Source organism: Marmota flaviventris, chromosome 1 (assembly GCF_047511675.1).
Source record: "Marmota flaviventris isolate mMarFla1 chromosome 1, mMarFla1.hap1, whole genome shotgun sequence".
Taxonomy (NCBI): domain Eukaryota; kingdom Metazoa; phylum Chordata; class Mammalia; order Rodentia; family Sciuridae; genus Marmota; species Marmota flaviventris.
In genome coordinates, this window is record NC_092498.1 from 201,657,052 (window position 1) to 201,678,388 (window position 21,337).

Sequence of the window (21,337 nt, forward strand, 5' to 3'; positions counted from 1 at the left end):
TGGCTAGATAAGTCTGAAATTCACAGGGAAACCATCAACAAGGGCAAGCTGGAACTCTCCGGTATAGGCTGAATAAAGCTGCAGTGCACAGGCAGAGATTTTCTTCATGAAACCTTCAGCTCTGCTTTTAAGGCATTGGAACTGATAAAGTCAAGCCCATTCATCCATCATCTAGGGTAATCTCCCTTATTTAAAGTAAACTGAGTGTGGACTTTAATCAGATCTACAAAGTACTTTGCAGCAACACCTGGATTAGTGTTTGGTGAATGCCAAGATGACACATGACACCATTAAGTTAGTTCCTCCTATTGAGCTTCTAGCTGCTCCCCTTCATCCCTTCAACATTACCTCTTTGTACTTTACCAGGGAAAACTAGTACAAAAAATTTCCCAAATACCCAGCAGGCCATTTTATTCAGTGCTTTTTAAAAAATAATTGCATATCTATAAATATGTCTACCTAATCATCCCAGGTGATTGGAGTCCTGGGACTAATGTTGTCCAGTCAATGCATAATTGTTTGAATTTGTTGTCAGCTGTCATTTCCTTTGTGTAAACAAGTAAGCATACGTGAATAAATCAATCATCACAGCTCAGGTTAACAGGTAAGGAGCAAAACACTCATGGCTCCAGCCTAAGCCTGGGGTCCCTGGTCAGTGTTATATTTTCTGACGTGAACACATGAGGGCAAGACTGTCTTTCCTAGCAGGCTTTCATAAAATGTTTGTAGAATGACTAAAGGAATAAATACACTTTTCTAGGGTAGTTTGCCAGGAGGAGATTAGGGAAGTTTAGGGCAAATCAGAGCCATTCTTCCCATCAGGAGCAAGTCACTTTATTGCTGGAGGAAGAGCATGGACATGAATGTCCTTGGGAGCTGGAGAGAGTTATAGAGTAATTCCTGTGGAGCAGCAGAATCATACAATTAACAAAATGTTTTTGTGTCTTGTATCTTATTTCAGCTCCTACGAGGCTTACAAAATTGGTGTTGTAGCAGTCATTATCTCCATTTGAAAAGTGAAGTAAGCCCAGGGAGGTTGATTGGCTTATCCAGATTAAGCATCTAGTAAGCATTGATTTTAGCCAAAGTATTGTTATTGCTGATTACCACCAAGTGTCAGGACCAAGATTTTCTGCCTCCCTACATTCTAAGCCACTACATCTTTCTCTAGTCTCTTGCTGTAGAATACCAATTTAGAATGGAAATTGAAATGAGATTTTCATGCTTTCAAGGAAAGAAAACCAATACATCCCTGATAAGGAATTGGACGTGTACTAGAATTTAATTGTCAGCAAATCACAAGGTTGTGTTAACACAGTGCAGTTAAGTTCTATCATCTGCCCAGACCCATAGCTACTGTACTGAAAAGCTGTGAATCCTATTTGTAAGAACCTTCCAGTGAAGAACTTGGGAACCACACTGTTGAGATGTATTAAAGGACGAGTCCCTTGACATCTCAGCAGATGTTGCCAAGAAGCTAATCTGGCATGGTTTATTAAAAAAGTTATTTTCATTTCATGCTGTCTCATACATCCAGATCAAGGGAATTTCACTTTTTAAAAATTTCACTTTTCATTACTGGGTATCAAACCAGGGCAGTTAACCACTAAGCTACCTCTCCATTCCTTTTTACTTTTTATTTTGAGACAGGGCTTCACTAAGTTGCAGAGGCAGGCCTTGAATGTGTGATCCTCCTGTGTCTACTCCCAAGTCAGTAGGATTATAGGCATACACAACCACACTCAGCATAAATGTACTTTTTTTTTATAGATAATGATTTGTGTTTTCTGCTCCAAGTACTGCTAAAAATAGTAACCATGAGATTGTGGGGAGCTGGTTTGGTGACTAGCGCAGGTTAGAAATAAAATGGCTATGTTCTAAGGTGTCTTCAAGATCTCTAAAGATGGATGTTATCTGACCTTATTTGACTTTTTAATATCAATTTTTGGTGAGAGGTAGAATATATTGAAAACTGAATTTGCAGGTAACCATAAAGACCCTTAGCAACATTTCAAGGGGAAGTCAGTCAACAAATATTAATTGAACACTAGTGTTGGGCCAAGCATTTCTTTAGGAGCTAGTGATCAAGACAAAGTTCTTATACTCACAAAACTTAATATTCCAGTGGGTAAAAATGACAGTAGGAATGTAAATAAGATAAAGAGTATTACATATATCTGGAAATTATAACTAGGTAATTTAAGAGAATGACTATCCCTGCTTTGTTAATGTGTTCAGGGAAGACTTCTCTGAAGAGGAGACACTTTGAAAGAAGTTGGAAAAGCTTTCTTAAGGTTTGTTGTCCAGTGTTCTGGGGAATTGTTTCATCTGTCAGCTTCAGTAGCTATTTTGTGTAATCAGGTGTCACATGCCTGTTATTTCTTACTTCTTCTGTACTTCTTATTGTTCTCTTATGTAGTCTAAGGCCCTAGAGAATGTACTGAATTGCTATTCTTGCTCACATTTCTAGATGGTTTTTTGTAAGCAAATTTGTGTCTGAAGACCTAATACCGAGTGGAAATGGTTATAGAATCTGTTCCTCAAGCTCTTACCAAGAGGCTCAACAGAGGGATGGCAAGCAAGTAGGAGTGCAAGCTTCAGATTTTGTCAGAAGAACACTGTGGCTTTTCTTTCCCTGGGTTTCTTCCTAGAGGGGGCTTCATAGAGGTTTTGGGTTCTGTACCTTCAAGGATGCTCTTTTTGAACCCAAATTATATTTCCTTATCTCTAGGTTTCAGCCTCAGCACAGGAACAGGAAGTACATATGGAGGAGACAACAGTTCTGGGTACAACAGAGGAATCTCCTACCTCACCTCTCAGTGGGGGTTCAGCCCCTGGAGCCCACCTGGAACCTCCTCATGACCCAGGGGCACACCACCTCCCCAATGGGCATTTCGGTACTCATATCCCCAACTCATACCTCAAGCTGCACTTCTCATCTGTCCGCTGGGGTCTCCTTTCCTTCATCTTTACGTCTCACACCTACTGGAATCCTGCATTGCCCTGCTATCTGGCCTCCTTCCTTTAATGACCTCATCTGTTCCTTGTACTTATTCTCCAATCATGTGTGCATTTAGCAAGTTTTTTCAAGCACATAGGAAACACACTGCTGGGGACCAAAGAGATATAGTACTCTATCTTTAAAGAATTATTATGTATACTGTCATGTGTAACTAATTAAAACAAATTTTTAAAAAAAGAGTTATTATGTAGCCGGGCGTGGTGGTGCACGCCTGTAATCCCAGCAGTTTAGGAGGCTGAGACAGAGGATCGAGAGTTCAAAGCCAGCCTCAGCAGAAAACAAGGTGCTAAGCAACTCATTGAGACCCTGTCTCTAAATAAAATACAAAATAGGGCTGGGGATGTGGCTCAGTGGCCGAGTGCCTATGAGTTCAATCCCCACTACCCCTCCCCTCAAAATTAAGTTATTATGTATGTAGCAAGGAGTTAATCGAATGTGTAAAAAAAGTCAACCTTATAAGACATATATGAGTGATATATATGAGTGATATCTCTGGCATTTGATCCTCTCACAAATGAACAGTGAAGGCAAGAGGAAAGTGGTAGACTATTAGTAGAGGATTTAGGCAAAGACCCTTCAGCAGTCATTGAGGTGGAGTCAAGGAGAGCTGTATTTGGAATTCAAAGCCCTGCTTGTATTGGAATTTTGACATCGAGGCTACCAAAATTGAGGGGTGGTTGAAGAAATAGTTTCTCAGGAGGATTACACAGCTGCAGGGGAATATTGTGTATTGAATTATATGGAGCCTCAATAGAGGACTAGTGCAGTAAAATATGCAAATAACTACCTGAACATGGTGGGTAACATGGAAAAGGATAGGTCTGAGAAATACAGGAATGGACAAATTCATAGATGGGGGAATAGTAGGCTTTTTCTCAATGAAGGACTTATGGACAAAATGTGGGAAATCAGGAAAGGAAGGTGGTAAGAAACTGCATTTTAGAAAATCAATTTAAGGTATCTTCAGAGATCAAAGTGAAATGCCCAATACATAGCTGTGATAGGGGTCTGAAAGGAGAAGTGAGAAGTATGAGAGCCAGTGAGCTTGTGGACAAAAAAAGAACACTGGGCTGGGCTTCCAAGGGTGTCCATAATGACATGGCAGGAACAGGAAGAGACAGCTGGACGTGAGGAACCAGAGACCTGAGGGGAAATCAGGTTTGGCCAGTGATAGGGAAGCCATTGCAGAGAGAACATGGTCAGACACGGCTTCCTTCAGAGAAATTGAGGAGAGTGCAGTCTAGGAGCAAACCCAGTTCTTAGTTTGACTAGGGAGTTCTCACTGTGCCCTCCAGGGAACAGCCACAGCACACTTGGGATAAAGCCTTTAGGAGGAGAGCCAAGAGTCAGTGTCGGGGCTGGGGATGTGGCTCAAGCGGTAGCGCGCTTGCCTGGCATGCATGCGGCCCGGGTTCGATCCTCAGCACCACATACAAAAAATAAAGATGTTGTGTCTGCCGAAAACTAAAAAATAAATATTAAAATTTAAAAAAAAAAAGAGTCAGTGTGCATGGAGCTGCTTGGGTTCTCTTGAATCCTCTCCTTGGGAATATAGTTCTTATGGGAGCTGGGGGCTGGAATCAGCCCACTCAGTGCTTTCTTTCCTCCCTCAGCTCAACTTGCATCTATAGTTCCGGCTCATTCCCAGATGGGGAACTCAGGAGACCAAGTAATGGCCACTGTGCTTCAGATGGTCAAGGCCCAGGTGAGTGTGGCTCTTTCTCTTTTTTCCAAGTTCCTGTGCCTTTGGCCCAAGAATGTCTAGAGCTTATCTGTGAGACTGCCACATAAGAGCCAGCTACTATAACTCTTGCCTAACTTGTTACATTGGAGCTGGGTTCCTACTTGTAGTTAAGGAATTTTTGTCTTGCCCTGGACTTGGCCTTTCCAATGAGTCATCCAAACTCCTTTCCCCTGCCCCTTTCCCCACCAAGAACCAGTACCCTGTGACATCTACACCCTGATGATTCTGCCCTTCAGCCTGGGACTCTACCTGAGCAGTAGAAGCTTGTTATTCCAGGAGACTGCCACAAATGAGGACCTGTCAGTGGACTGTACACAGAAGAAGTGGAAAGGCCCTGCTGTCAGGCAGAGAGCCCTGTACCGGAACACAATACTGGAAAACTACAGCATCATGAACTCACTGGGTAATGATTTTCTTTCCTATTAACTTAAGAGTCTGCATTTTATACATTTTCTTGGCTATGTTCTTTTTCTTTTATTTTGACTTTTATTACAAACATTTACATTTCCAAACAAAGTATAGTGAACCTTGCTGCACTTACCACCTAGCTTTAACAATGATCAATATTTCCGTTATATCATGTTTGATGTCTAAATGGTGGCTAGTTTGGATTTTCTAAGTTGTAAGGAATAGAGAGTCACTCAGTCTATGGTCAGTAAAGAGCTATGTGTTTTAAGGCTTACAGTAATGGGAACCTAGAACAAATTGATCAGCTAGACTAGAATGTAGGAAACAGCCTCAAGAAGAATGAGCTACATCCCAGGACAGCCCAGAAGCCTCAGCATCACAGGCAAATAAATTTTACATGAGTGGTCCAATATGAATGTAACATAGCTACTCCCTGTGTCTGGTTCCTCTCTGCTTCTCCCACTATGACCCATTTATTTACTCTAAAACTTTTATCCCCATCATAGTTCCTCAATTCTGTTTTTGATTTCCTCATACATTCTTATTGTGGCTTCTAATGATTTGACTTGGCCCATGCATCATTTCAGCCTTAGGTCTTACTTCTAGTTGCTATAATTTTGCTCAGTTTCCAGGACAAAATTTACTTAGAGAGGGTTCTAATTGCTACAGCCACTAAATATCATCTGTACTTTGGTAGTGTCTGGCCCAGCCGCAGCAGAATCTAATGACTAACCTACAGACAAATTGTACTTGGGCCTTGTGCCTGGCCTTGGTCCAGTCATCTGGGGTGGAATGCCCAGGGTCACTTGCTGCCAAGTATGGTTGCATGAATTTCTCTCTCTGCAAAAACCAGGGAAGGTTAGATCCTGTGATTTACAAACTTATGACACTAGCCAACTTGTCCGAGGGTGAACATGAGAATCATCTTGTGATTTTCTATATGCTAAATGGTGTTATAGCCTAACCATAGCTAAAAGAGGATTGAAGGGAACTCACCTAGTTTTTAATGATAACCTATACTACTGTGCCTTTCCCAAGATTTCAAGGCAAATGCTCAACTCTTCAGTTTCCTTATTCTAAAAAATCAAGATCTTTAAGGCATTTAATTCATATTTGAAATTATTGATAATTTTTGGTTTCATGGGAGTACAGAACTTTCTCCTAGCATTCACTGCTTGGGGACCCAGCCTATCCACTTTTGAGTTCTGCCATCTCCTTCAACACTGTTCCACAGTATTTCTGAACCCATACCCACATCTTGTCACTGTCCTGTCATACAGAATCTCTCCTTTTTATAAACTTTCCTAGTCATATTCTCACAACATAATCTCTCACCAACTCACTCTTATCTTTGCCCTCTCTCTTGTATTTAACTTGAAGTGTTTGTTAGCTTTCTCTCTCCCAACATCTTTTCTGGTAGCCATGGTTGGAAAGGAATGTAGAGTTTGTCATTTTACCCAGGAGACAGCATCATAGTAACTTCTGGAAGAGTGTACTATGCTTTGCCACCTCAGCCCTTGCTTTTTGATTGTCTATCTATCTGTTCTGGCTCAACATCTTGTCTGTCCTGGTATCTCTTTTTCTACCCTCTTCCATTTTTGTTTTTCTATCCTGAATTTAAAAAAAATTAACAAATTGAGATATTTCCTATTTCCTCTTCCCTTCTCAAGATGTTCTTTTATTCCTTAACCATAAAGGTGACTTTTTTTTTTTTTTTTGACACTAAGCTCTTGGTTCTGTTTCCAGAACAGGGCATAAAGAGAGTAAAGGTTATTTTCTTCTTTCTTTTGGCAGCAGGTGAGAATACGATGGAGAGTTCTGAATTCACTCCAAAGCAGACCATTTCTAAAGGATCAGAGTCATCTGATAGGTCACCAGGGGGACTCTTTGGGGTCACTTCTCTGGGACCAGAAGTTGAAGATGTCTGTGAAGATACTTTGAGGAAGGTGGAAGGGCAGCCCTCAGATGAAGAGGGGAACAGTTTGGAAATCAATTTTTTTGAAATAACAGATGAGGATAAGAAGAACTCCACAAAAGACAGATGTGAGGATTATAAGGAAGTAGGGAAACATCCAAATCTATCCCCCAGTCCTGAGGAATATCAAGGAGTCCCAAAGGGACAGAAATTCTTTCAGTGTGATGAATGTGGCAAAGTGTTCTATCGGAGTTCACACCTCATTGGCCACCAGAGAATCCACACTGGAGAGAAACCCTATGAGTGTAATGAGTGTGGTAAGACCTTCAGGCAGACCTCCCAGCTAATTGTTCACCTCAGAACTCACACTGGGGAAAAACCCTATGAATGCAGTGAGTGTGGGAAGACCTATCGGCACAGCTCCCATCTCCTTCAACACCAGAGACTTCATAATGGGGAGAAACCCTATAAATGTAATGAATGTGCAAAAGCTTTCACTCAGAGTTCTCAACTCATTGATCACCAAAGAACCCATACTGGGGAGAAACCTTATGAATGCAAGGAATGTGGGTCAGCTTTTAGTCGGAGTAAAAATCTTGTCCAACATCAGGTCCTTCACACTGGTAAGAAACCTTACAAGTGTACTGAGTGTGGGAAAGTCTTCTGTTCTAACAGAAATCTTATTGATCATCAGAGGATCCACACTGGAGAGAAGCCTTATGAATGTAATGAATGTGGCAAGGCCTTTAGTCGGAGTAAATGTCTTATTCGACATCAGAGCCTCCACACTGGGGAGAAACCACACAAATGCAGTGAATGTGGGAAAGCCTTCAGTCAGAATTCTCAACTCGTTGACCATGAGCGAATTCATACTGGAGAAAAGCCCTTTGAATGTAGTGAGTGTGGTAAGGCTTTCAGTCTAAGTAAGTGCCTTATTCGGCACCAGAGGCTTCACACAGGTGAAAAACCCTATAAATGCAATGAGTGTGGAAAATCCTTCAATCAAAACTCTCACCTCATTATACACCAGAGAATCCACACTGGTGAGAAGCCCTATGAATGTTATGAGTGTGGGAAGGTATTCAGTTACAGCTCTAGCCTTATGGTACATCAGAGAACCCATACTGGGGAAAAGCCCTACAAATGCAATGATTGTGGGAAAGCCTTTAGTGACAGTTCACAGCTTATTGTGCACCAGAGAGTTCACACTGGAGAGAAACCTTATGAATGTATTGAATGTGGGAAAGCTTTTAGTCAGCGTTCCACTTTTAATCACCACCAGCGAACTCACACTGGAGAGAAACCCTCAGGTCTGCCTCACTCAGCATCGTAAGGCATGGTTTTCTTGAAAAAGAGAATAAGGAACTTCAGTGAAGTTTTTTTTTTTTCCCTTGGTGATACTGGGTATTGATAATGGTAATAGGCCTTTCACATGCTAGTCAAGCATTCTGCTACTGTGCTGTGTCCTAGCCCTTTTTCAAAATTTTTATTTTTGAGACAGAGTCTCATTAAGTTTCTCCCGCTGGCTTTGAACTTTCAATCCTCCTTCCTCAGCCTTCGGATTAGCTGGAATTACAGGTATGTACCACTGTGCCCAACTTGAAGCTTTCTTTATAAGAATCATGTTCATCCTGATCTCCCCTGGAACCTTTCATCTACGTGGACCATTGTCAATTTTCATTGAGTCACCAAATTGGGAATAACTTACTGCAGTCCTTCTCCATTATTGGGAAAGTAAGGACTATGCATTTCATTTACTTGTTGGTTTCCCTATTCCTTTATTTTTTTAAGCTGTTTTAATGTCTATCTCATTTTTTATTTATCTATCCCACAATCAGACTGTGTGCTTCTCAAGGACAAAGGTAATATCTGTGTATTTTAGGTCCCCCATTTCATCATTTCCCAAAGGCATTCTTCAAGCTATGATTCCTTCTCTTCCTCTTGGCTGTGGTCTCCATGTACTGTTTAAGCTTTCTGCCACCTGTAGCTTATCATCTGTGTTTTCTGCCTAGAAAGCTTTTTTCTTCCTTTTTGATAATCTAAAATTCTTTCATAACCTTCAAAAATCTATCTCATGTCTTAAGGATTTTCTTCACCTGCTTCTTTATTCCTCTTAAACATCTATTGATTTGACCTCAGTGCTTTAAATGACTGGTGCTATCAGGTGTAACTGTGTTAAATTGCTTTGTAAATGTTTTCAATGCACAGTGTTTACTTTCATACCCCCTTACTTTTGGCTCATTGAGGTCAAGTATATATCTATATCTTTCAGCATATAGATAATAGTTTGTTTATACTAGCTGTTAAATAAATAAGTTTTAAACCTCAACTCTGAATTGAGTTATGCAGTTTCTTCTCTCCTTCAAGCTTCTAAAGGTGAAAGTGCATCCTATCATGGACTATCATATACAAAAGTCTCACTGATATCTCTGTATATGTTCCTAGAAATCTTATTATTACTGGTATTTCTGACTCAAAATTGTGTGTGTGTGTGTGTGTGTGTGTGTGTGTGTGTGTGTATGACAGAGTGTCTAGGTGTTGTCTAGGGCAGTCATGTCCCAGTGAGATATATATTGCTCTGCATACTGACTGCAGTTCCAAACTTGTTGATGCATCCTACTTCCTCAATAAACAGGTTAAGAACAATACGGAGATTTGAGAATTCAGTGAGATGCATTCCTAGATGATTGGAATTCACAGTGATGAGTTTTGTGGTAAGATTATATAGTAGAGTCAAATGGATAAATTTTTTCCTTATCAACCTGTTTAAATTCAATTGCCATCCTAATTACAAGATGAAAGCTATACATTCAGACAATTTTAGGTCCATCTTTCATTCCTCAAAGACGTAAGAAACAGAAAGTCTCAGAACTTTTTTCTGTAGTCATTCACCAATCATAAACTTTATTGTCTTTTCCTTTCCACTGTTACCATGGGGCCCTAGTGCCAGAAGACTTCACCTCCAGTGTCTACCTCTTTCAATTTCCATCTTCCAAATTTCTTCTTAACAGAAAGAGAGTACTGGCAATATAGCAGAAATGGCTGAAGAGGCTACAGGTACAGTGTCAGATATATAGCCTGAAGGGGAGATTTTGTGAACTGTGGTTTATGTCTAATACTGGAAAAAAAAGGGAAGAGTTGATGTTTAAGAAAATAATCAGATGTGATTCTAGGGGAGACATCTCAGACAAACTTAAAAAAGATTCTTGGAAGTATAAATTTTTTTAGGGGGGGGACTTAAAAAGATTACTGAATTCAGGATACAACTTGAAATATATCATTTGTGAATTATATTTGTTTTTTTAATATTTATTTTTTAGTTTTCGGTGGACACAACATCTTTATTTTATTTTTTTTATGTGGTGCTGAGGATCGAACCCAGCGCCCTGCGCATACCAGGCGAGCGCGTTACCGCTTGAGCCACATCCCCAGCCCATTGTGAATTATATTTGTTTTCAACTTTTTTTTTTGCAAGCAGTAATTTTATTAAAAAGCAAAGTGAACGAAACAATCACAGCTCCCAGTGCAGTGCCGGGGAGGGGCAAGAGTGCCTCAACTAAATTTTTGGTATTTGTTTCCATTTTCCTTTGAAAGTTATGAAAGAGTTCTGCACATAGGAATGTGTGTGTCAAGAGAGTTACTTTGGGAGCTTCCAGATCCAAAGAAGAGCTGACCCTGTACCACTACATAGCCACGTGGGCTGCACATGGGCAACCTTCCACCTCGAGTTGGCCTTATTGGTTCTATCATCTGTAGAACTTCCCTGCTTATTGAATACTGCAATTTTATCATCTGGTTCTTATCTATTCATCCTCTATCACACTAAGTCTCTTGGGGGTGAGGAACAGTTCTAGTCATAATGTTATTTGCCCACTACCACCATCCTGGTGTCAGTGTTAAATAGAAATGAATGTCCTAACTTCCTGGGAAAGCCTCAGGCTTTTGGGAGGGGAGGGGATGAAAAGTGGCTACATTTGAAAGTCATTCCTCTCCCTATTAGTTATTGCTAATTAAATAAAATTACTGTTATAAATTGTTTGGATCCAGTTATTTGACTATATTATCTTTTCTCATAGTTTTATTTCTTAGTTTTGTAGGTATACAATTTGTTAAATATTCATTTATCTCGTTTTCCAACCCATTGCTTTTGCATCAGTAAGAACTTCAAAATGTTGAATAGTGCATAACAGGTATTCCATGTCTTCCTGTTAGAGGTAATGTTTTTAGCACTTTGCAGTATCAAAGCGTTCATTTTGGGTTGATTTTTTTCTTTTAATTGAATTTAGTAAGTTTCCTTCTGTTTCTATTTTTAGAAGAAGCAGTGTAGTGGTTAAGAGCATAGGTTTGGTTCCTGGCATCATGCATTCAAATCCTGGCTTCATTGCTTTTTTAGGTGTGTGATCCTGGACAGATCACTTTGCTTTCATGTTTCTCAGTTCCTCCATCTATAAAATGGAGCTACTTCATAGGATTGTAAAGTTTAAATTAGTTAATACGTGTAAGATACTTAAAACAGTACTCAGCACACAGTATACAATATAGCAATTATTATACTTTGGATTTTTTCTAGTGGTGCTCTATCTAAATTTTGCTAATATATAGCAAGGAATCATCATGTTTACTGTCATGTGAAACATAGGCATAAATTTGCACCTAGTAAACTGTAAAATCCTTTATTTCCATATATGTGGTTAAAATTCCTTTTTCGTATATGGTGTTTTTCATCTTTGTTTCCTTTTGGTTTCTTCTCTGTCGGGATTTCCAAGTGCCACTCCTTTCTTATATTAAATTGTATTTTTTCTTGAATGTATTTTTTAATATGTTCTCTTTTTGCCTCAAGTTGAAGAACATTTTTATTGGCCTTGCATTACATTTGTTGTTTCCTCATTAGTGAAAGATGAGAGCTTTCCCATCCTGAGATTGGCCATAAAACAGGGAAAATAGATTTTCTTTGAATCCCTTCATAGTCTAATTGGATGTTTAGATTTGAAGCTAGAAGATTTAGTGGTGAATTTGCATAATTATATGCTTCAGCAATGAAATGGTTTCCCATTTAGTGAGTTGGCTAAAAACCGTCTAGGACCAGCTTTTATATCTAGCATGTTTTTGGCTCAGCCTCTACACTGGCTATCCAGTGGAGCCTGTTTCCAAGTTCTCTGCCTCAGTGGGAATAAATAGCTTTATTGTGAAAGAGCTCAATATGCAAAAGCCTTCAGTTAGACTTTATTTTGCTTTTGTGGCTGTACATTGGGAAAATAACCTATTCTTAGTGTGTGTGTGGGGGGGGGGCATTTGATTATAGCAGATATCATCCACCAAAGACTACACCTACAAGAAAGTCTTCTCATTTGTGTCTAGCAAAGCCTTTGGTTGTAGGTCATTTCTTACTTGACATGGGAATATCTATGGGCCTTTTTGATTTTAAGAAACCACTCATCACGGGGCTAGGGTTGTGGCTCAGCGGTAAAGCACTCACCTAGCACCTGCGAGATCCTGGGTTCAATCCTCTGCACTACATAAAAATAAAATAAAGGTATTGTGTCCATCTACAACTAAAATAAAATTTTTTTTAAATAAAATTCCATCTTCTAATATACAATGGCACAGACTAAACATTCCCATTCTAAAAGTGAGGAATAGGGGTATGAAAAGAAGGGATTTTTTTCCAACACAAATGTAATCCAGCAAATCCGTAGATCCATGTTTAGATCCATGCCACAAGATGGCATGAGGTGGCTCCAAAGGACTATAGCAGCCCACCCCTATGGCCATGTTGGCTATCCCACATGACTTCTCTCTTGGGCTAGCTCCACTTTCTGCCTGTAACTTTCCTCTGCAGGCATTCCATATTCCTGGCATCCCTAACTTCTTGGAGTCTTCATTGCATCATTGTCAGCACTTTCTTTTTTTTAATTTTATTTTATTTTATTTTTATTGTCAGCACTTTCAAAGCTTCACACATTGCTCTCTCAAGGGCTGCAGGGATTTCTGACCCTGAAACACATTGCTTGGCCTCTCAGACCCTCCTTTGAAATCTTGGTGGAAGACACCATGACTCCCAAATCTCAATAATTTGCATTCCTACAAAACCAGCACCGGAATAAAATAGACATTATTATTGCTGTGGGTATATACGTGACTGCATGACCAATGTAATTCTGCAGACTGTACACTCAGAAAAATGAGAAATTATATCCCATCTGATTCAAATGTATGATATATCAAGATCATTGTACTGTCATGTGTAACTAATTAAAAATTTTAAAAAAGAAATAAAAAAACCCAGCACCATGTGAACAATGCCAAGGTATCCCACCAACTCATGAAGTAGCCAGGCCCCAGCAGCCTCTGAATACCTGCAGGGCTTAGCATTGTGAAACAAATTCTGCAGAAGCAGCTTTCTAGTCTGTCCTGTGTGAGCAGGGTTTCCTAGTGCTCTCTTCTCAAAGGGATGTCTTTAAAGTGAACTTTCACTTTTACTTCTTTAAGATTGTGATGGGTGGAGTCTTGCTGATTCCTGAGATGCCCTCAAGGCATTTCTTCTTTGCAGAGTACTTTAATGGTGCTAATCTTCTCAGGGCCACATCTTTATTGGCCTGTTTCACATTTGCTTTTTTTTCTGCTCTGCTTTTTGCTTGTGGTTATCATAGAAATCCTGACTAAAAGCTGCCAGCAATAATCATGCCACTGCCCAAATGCTGTGGTGCCTTGAAATTTTCTCCACTAGAATAATTATTCTGTCACCTTTCAATTCAGTCTCACACAAAGTCTCAGGGCATGGATAAAATGTAAAAAAGTTCTTTGCCAGAAAGTGGCATATATGGCCTCTATAGCAATTCCCAATAGAATGCTCATTCCCATCTAAAACCTTATAAGCATGGTCTTTACTGTCTTTATTCCTTTTGGCACTATGGTCTTCTGAAATTACATCAGAATTGTCCAGTAAGCTCTGTTTACAACATGTTAAGTCTTCCCTATCCTGCACCTCAAATCTTTTCCAAACTCCTCCCACACACTAGTTCCATATGCTTCTGAACCACATTGTCAGGTATAATCACAGCAACAACCCCATTTCCTGGTACTAATTTCCTGTGTTAGTCAGCTCTTTGCCACTGTGGCAAAAATATTTGACACAGCTTCAAGGAAGAAAGGTTTATTTTGACTTACAGTTACAGAGGCAGAATATTTGGTTTCCCAAATGGTACTATTGAAAAATCAGCCTCTACCTCAGAGCAAAGCCTGTCCAAGGAAGGGACATGACCTTTGTCCTTGGAAAGACCCACAGAGCACTCCTAGGCACATTCCCACCCTGTTAAGTTGTTTATCTACGAATAACAGGAGAGATCTGCAGCGCCAGGTGTCCCTGACTCAGGCTAGGTGGAGACCCATAGTAACCCCCTAGCAGCCACCAATCAGCATGAGACAGGGAAATACCTGGGATGCCAAATGACCCTCCCAGTAGTTTATGGTGGTTGATAACGTGTTGGGAAACCATGTAATTCAGCATGAACACCCCTGTTGGCTTAACCAATCAGTTCAAATGAATCCCCCTTTTGTAGTAACCAATCACCCCTACCCAACATGTTCCCGCCAGTGAATGTGCTAATCATGTTTTAGAGTTGTTATTTGATTTTCCCACGGTGTGTGATGATTTGCTAAGAGATGCTATGATGTATGTGGGGTTCCCTGCCTTCTCCAAAGAATGTATAAAACTGCTGCAAACCCTGGGCTCGGGGCCTCTCAGCGTCACCAGTTGCTGTGTGTGCACGCGGAGGACCAAGCTAGCTCTCAATAAACACCTCTTTGCTGTTTACATCGATCTTGGTCTCTGGTGGTCTTTTGGGGGTCCCGAATTCGAGCATAACACTATGTGGATTGTAGATAAAATTGCAAAGAGGCCAATCATTTCTCGTGGTTTGGATTAAATGAAATCACTGAAGAGTAATCCCAGGACAATATATACTTCCCTTAGACTGAATAAGGAATGACAGCTACGACTTCATGTTTTAGGCCATTTGAACATATCTAAACACTACGTGGAATACATTCAATATATGCTTTAATTCCCATTTTGAGAGATTGAAAAATGCTATATCCCTCCTCTAAGACTATATAAAGCTCACCAAAGGAGGAGAGGTCAGAACAATTGCAAGGATACTACACCCATAGCAGCCCTGGTAAGTCCTGATGTCAGGAAGAGACCATCACTGAAACCTCTCCAGTCAGCATTCAGGCTGCCTTGATAATGAGGAGAAACTGACATTGCTTAAGCTGTCAAAAGGGAACCACTAGTGTCCTTAAGTTTGAGATGTAAGTATCCTATTATAGGGGCCACTTTTGGAGAAGGTATTCATGGCAGTTGCTACCGTGCTAAGTAAGCTTAAAACCACCAGTAATTGTATTCATTCCAGTTTAAGCTCTGCATTTAATAATGGCTATCCATTGTCAGCATCTATCCTTACAAAGTGACTCAGAACAATGAGGTCGTTAAAGTTACTTTTAGAAAGTCTTTCCAAAGACAGCCACATTGGGTCTTGTCTCTCTTGACAGAACTGTGGGTCACAGAGTCTCTTCGAGGACTCCACAGCCTCTGAGTGTTTGGCTCTAATCACCAGTGGGATCCCAGCTATTATCAATGACTTCACTGGGACCTAAAGAAGAGGTTAGAGGCACAAGGTCATTTGTTCATTTGCTCACTCAACAAATATTTATTGAACACCTACCCAGGAGTGTGCCAGAGCCTGGAGTTCAGTTATGTACAAGGCAGAACTGTGTTCTGGGAGGGAAGAGATGAAACATGCTTGAAGGGTTAGAAGCAGAGCTTGGGCATCTGGAGGGGGAAACAAAATATATTTTGAGGCCTAATAATTATAAGAAATGGGTAATCAGAAAAAAAATTTCTCCGTATCTAGCAGTAATATAAATTGGTGTTTCTCAAGCGACTCTCTTTTGAAAGACTTAAAAATGAATTTCTGTGCAAACCACAAAAGTTGGTGGTGCTTTGTTATGGCAACCCTAGCAAATAACGCCTGATTTCCATTGAGGAACTATATTTGGTGGTGACTACTTTATGATTCTCCCAATGAGAGGATAAAAGTTGGTCCAGAACTTGGAGATGCAGAGAAAGTGGCATGTCGGAGCATGGCTTTGCCCTTGCTATCAAATTCAGACAACTTCTTGGGGGAATGTTAGGTAGAGCACCTTTTGCCTCTGTCCCAAATACAAACTATCCATAACTCTCTTTCAGGTGGAACACTGTGGCCTCTGGCTACTGAGTTGTATTCCAAATGGCTAGCCAACATATTAAGTCTATATATTTTACTCTCAATTGAAACTTTCACCTAATAGGAAATGTCTTAGGTGAATTTTTCAGCACCATGTCATGAATGGCTCTCCAATGGGGCATGGTAGGCTCCCAGTACATATTTTATATACTGTTGACAAACGATAGCTAACCCTGGATTTGAGGTTGAAAGACGTACTCTGTGGACGAAAATTTAAACTCAGCTCAGCAGCCAGAGCCCACGGTCGGTGCGACTTCAGGGAGGGGGCAGTCCCAGGAACTAGCCAGCGGAGCAATTGACAGGTTATTCTTCCCGCGCTAGCGGAGCTGCTCCCAGGGTTCCACCCTTTCCAGGCTCTCCTCTCATTGGCTGTCCTCCCGTCCTCGCAACCAATAGTGGCGCAAAGCCTAGCCTGGAGGCGGAGTCGTAGTGCGGGTGGGCTCCGCTGGGCTTCGCGGCCCGGGAGGACTCCGGCCTGGGGGCACTGAGACGCGGAAGCCTCCCAGAGCCTAGAAGGGCCAGAGGGTCGGAGGGTAGTTAGTGGAGAGTCCTTGACGCAGTTCCTTCGCTACGGTGTTCCGAGGTGTGCTTCTGGCGCTTTCGGTGAGGGGTGCGGCGCGCCTGACTAGGGGCGAACCGGGTTCTGGGAGTGTGTGGGGCGCACAGACCGGGAACAAGGCATAGTTCGCGGCTGCCGCTCGGCTGTGCGCCGCAACGGAGGGCTCGTGGTGGGCCGTCTTCTTCTCTTGTTCCGCGATGCCCCTTTGTCTTGGGTCTAGTCTCTAATTCCGCACAGCTGCTCCCTCGGAGCAGGGGGCTGGTGACAGAACTGTGTCATCCCATATCCTCCCATCCTGTTGGCTGCTGGGGCTCTCTGAAGACTCCACAGCCTCTGAGTCTTTGACCTCGATCACCAGTGGAATCTCGGCAATTACCAATGAGTTCACTGGGACCTGGGGAGGAGGTCAGGGTTTTGCACAAGGTCATTCATTCATTTATTCTCTCAACAAATATTTATTGACCACCTGCCCATGAGCGTGCTAGGTAGATCCTGGGGATACATTTGTGTATAAGGCAGATTTGTGTTCTGGGAGGGAAGAAATGAAACGAAGGGTTAGAAGCGGAACCTGAGCATCTGGAGGGGGAGACACAAAACATTTTGAGGCCTAATAATTTAAAAAATGGGTAATGGGGGAGGATGTCTTCTAGTGTCCCTTTGGCCTTCATTTTTTTTTCTGTCTCATTAAAAACATTTAATTCAGCTAAGGTCCCCTTTCATCCACTGCCCCATCATTACACTGCAAAGAAATTCCCAATTGGAATGCATTTTGTAGTTAGACTATATAGAGGTTTTTAGATAGCAAAGGGTGATGTACGGGTGAGAAGCAGGGCTTTGATAGGTTAGAATTAGAACATCCTTCAGACACACAAGGCTTGTCACTAGTCATACAATCTTGGGCAAGTCATTTAATCCCTGAGAACCTCATTTCCTCTTTAAAATGGGAGTGATCATCTTGCTCATAGTTCTATAGGAAAGGAAATTACCCAAGGATAGGATACTGCCCTGAGTAGCCTTAGAAAGTTGAAGTCTCAGAGAACTCCATCATTTATATCTGTTTACGGTGATTCAGGAACCCATTGGGAACTTCCTCACTGAACCCCAGGAGATGATCTGTCCAGATCTATGCTGGGTAGGCCCTTTGGAGTGAAGCTGCTGTGCACAAGGAGTAAGGGGAGCCCTTCCCTTCTCTGCTAAGCAGGTGAGAGCAAGACTGTGAAATTAGTCTGGGGACAGGAATCCGGCCTGCTAAAGGATGTGGGGACATGGGATGAAACGGAGTATTACTGGATGGGTTATTTTTCAAATGGGGATAAAAATACAGAAATGCAAGGAGGAGCTCTGGACCCTGAGGAGCAGAATTTTGGGATGATATCAAAGAGTGATGAAGTGGGACTCAAATTTGGTTGTCATGAAATTTAGATTTCAGTTCCAGCTCTCCTCTAAGTTCCAGTTTCCCCATTGGCATATTTGGTTATGAGGCCAAGTAGCCTGGGAGGTCCCTCCTAGCTCTTACATTCTGAGAAGCTGTGACTAGTGGGACTGGTCAGTTTCTTAGGGAATTTAGGCCCTTGGATGGCCATATTGAGATAGAATTGACAGGATACAAATATACTATCATGGTGTTTATTAGACAATCTGAAGCACAAAAGGATGAACAGGCACAGGAGGTAATGTTCAGTGGACTCACTTCTCACCCTCCTGGTATGTACTCCAAATATTGGATAGAATTTTGAAATTGTTGAACATTGCAAATTAAGCAATGTTTACTGAGCTTTCTTCATGTCAGGTGATGTATGGTATCCACAGACAAATATCATGAGCCCTGCTCTCTTGTGACTTAGTGTTTAATGTGTACATGTGAATATGAGGGGCACAGACATACACATGAGCAATTCTAGCATAAAGCCCAGTTTATATTGTATATCTGTTATGGTCAGGGTTTTTTTAAGTGTAGAAATTTTTATATAGTCAAATATATCAGCTTTTGCATTGTGGATACAGCCTTTATTTTATGCTTGAATCCTAAAGGCTTGTCTTTACCTAAGGTCAAGTACTCCCTTGATATTTTCTTGTTATTGTTGTTATTTTGTGTTTTTTTTCCTTCCAATTTTCATATTTTACCCATCTGTCTTTTGAATATATTTTCATGTATTTCCTCTCATTCCTTCCCTACATTGCAGTTAATGACCAAGGACCATGTGACCAGTACTCAGAGGGACAGATGACACGAGTGAATTAAAGGAATACAGCTTCTCTGGGTAAAGACACTTTTGCCCTTGCTCTTTGTGGGAAAAGGACTCTGCCCTTTGCAAGTTCCTCACAGCCTGAAATGGATGGTTTTCTTGGGATCAGAAAACTTACCTACCAGTCTCAGAGATTAATAAGTAGAAAATCTGTTCTGTCTTCTTGGGCTTTATTCGTTTGCTGGCTGCCCCAAACTGAGTTTATGTGCACAGTTACCTAAATACCCATAGTGTCCTACTAGCCCAATGGCCTCATCTTCTCCTCTTACTGCTTCTCCAGTAAAGCCCGCACCTCTCTCATGCCTGGAGGTTCTTCCAGGACTTCTGAAGGAGTTTTCCATTCAGCTGGGCAAAGGGCAGCTTGTAGTTAGGTTTCCTTTTGATCAAACTCTCTTTAGAGTGACCCTCCTTGATCTCCTGTCTAGTCCTGCTTCTTACTGGGGTCCTGCAGAAACACCCTGGACCTTCTCATAGTGTATCCCTGTGTATTGTTTTTCCCCTACCTGCCCCTTCTAACCCAATCCCTAGCTTGTAAGATTATACATTTCCATGACTTTCTCTGTTTTCTGTCTTATTCTCAAATTTGCATCCTTGACATTTTTCCATTTCTTCTCCTTTTGTCTAAAGTGTTTTCCCGTTTCCCAATCTTGCTTGGCAACACTACCATTCTTTTTTTAGATGTTGATGGACCTTTATTTTTATTCATTTATTTTTATGCAGTGCTGAGAATCGAACCCAATGTCTCACACATGCAACGCAAGTGCTCTACCACTGAGCCACAACCCCAGCCCCCAGTACTACCATTCTTGATACATCAGATACGCATCAGATGACCTTAGATTGTTTCCATCAGTCATCCTCTGTATCCAATCTGATGTATGTGGATGCTTTCTTGGAATAGCTGGATTTCATTGTCCTCTGCCCTGTCACAGTCTTCCTTGTTGTCTCATTCATAGTTCATTCATTCAACAAACATTTATTGAGCACCTACAAAGTGCTAGATCCTGCTAGATGATACAGTGGTCATCCATATCACATTTCTAAACATTTTTCCTAATTCATTTCTCTTCCTCCATTCTTCTTTCCCCCCTTTAAGCCATCTAGGCTAATCTTCCTAGAATATTCTTTTCCTATTTTCACTTTTCTAGAGAGTGATACAAAGTTTATTATCCAAACTGGGATGCTTTAGTGAGTTAAAGAGAGGCACTATTAAATATGATATTGGGATAGCAGTTATAAACCAGCACCGTTCTGGGAAAACCAAAATATATGATCACTCTACTCTTAGGCTACATGTCTTGGACTCTTTCCTTTTTATTTCTCTCAGTTTACTTCCTGTGGAATACCTCAGCTGCCTGTCTCCTCTGCTTTCTGCTTAATAAAGCTGAGAGAAACATGAATGTTTTCAGAGGTGGCAGAGAGGAAGGAAATATGAGCCTTAGGGGAAATGAATGGTAAAACTTAAAAAACTGAATTATAAGTAAGAAAGACGAGAGTAACAGGAGAGGAGAAAAACAAGATAGAAAAACAGAATATAAAATGGGGGAAGAAAATTAAGAGTAGATTTCATTCTTTGTTTTAGAACTTGTTTCTCATTGACCATCAAATTATATCTATATCTATATATATGGATATATATATATATTTTTTTTTTTTTTTTTTTTTTTGTCTTGCAGTTTTAGTGTTGTGACTGGATTCACTTCAGGCAACTTGATTCTTTCATATATTCATTTTGTTGATTGAGCAACAAAAGAATTTTGAGTGCAGACTAAGTTCTTATATTTGTTCTAGACCCTAGGAAATATACTTGTAAACAAAACAAAATCCCTGCCAGATTTGGTGGCACACACCTGTAATCCTAGCAACTCAGAAGGCTGAGACAGAAGGATCCTGTGTTCAAAGCCAGCCTCAGCAATTTAGCAAGGCCCTAAACAACTCAGTGAGACCCTGCCTCTAAATAAAACACAAAAAAAGGCTGGGGATGTGCCTCAGTGGTTGAATGCCCCTGAATTCAATTCCAGTATATATATATTTTTAAAAAGCTTCCAAAACAAAATCCCTGCCAGCATGAAGTGTATGCTATAGTGTAATTTCCCACTTATTTGTGAGTACACCAACCCTGTGCCACCTTCCTTTTGAGAAAAAATAATTCCTGTTTC

General features: G+C 40.9%; 1 protein-coding gene and 1 long non-coding RNA gene across 6 annotated transcripts in view; both read left to right on the top strand.

Annotated features, from left to right (window-relative positions):
* Znf197 (zinc finger protein 197) overlaps positions 1-21,337 on the top strand; it is a 118,815-nt gene that overhangs the window by 27,172 nt on the left and 70,306 nt on the right. The window contains exons 3-6 of one of the 5 annotated variants that reach the window (XM_034636301.2): positions 2,732-2,897; positions 4,636-4,727; positions 5,043-5,169; positions 6,969-9,425. In XM_034636301.2, coding sequence (XP_034492192.2) covers positions 2,732-2,897; positions 4,636-4,727; positions 5,043-5,169; positions 6,969-8,422 — 1,839 coding nt within the window. In that variant the 3' untranslated portion in view covers positions 8,423-9,425. Of the gene's footprint in view, positions 1-2,731; positions 2,898-4,635; positions 4,728-5,042; positions 5,170-5,443; positions 5,451-6,968; positions 9,426-21,337 lie in introns of those variants that run through there. The other 4 variants (XM_071600380.1, XM_071600378.1, XM_071600381.1 and 1 more) reach the window with 4 other exon arrangements.
* Positions 9,925-11,124, top strand: LOC114090252 (uncharacterized). The gene is made up of 2 exons (XR_003582313.2): positions 9,925-10,146; positions 10,684-11,124. It is a non-coding gene; the product is annotated as an uncharacterized lncRNA (long non-coding RNA).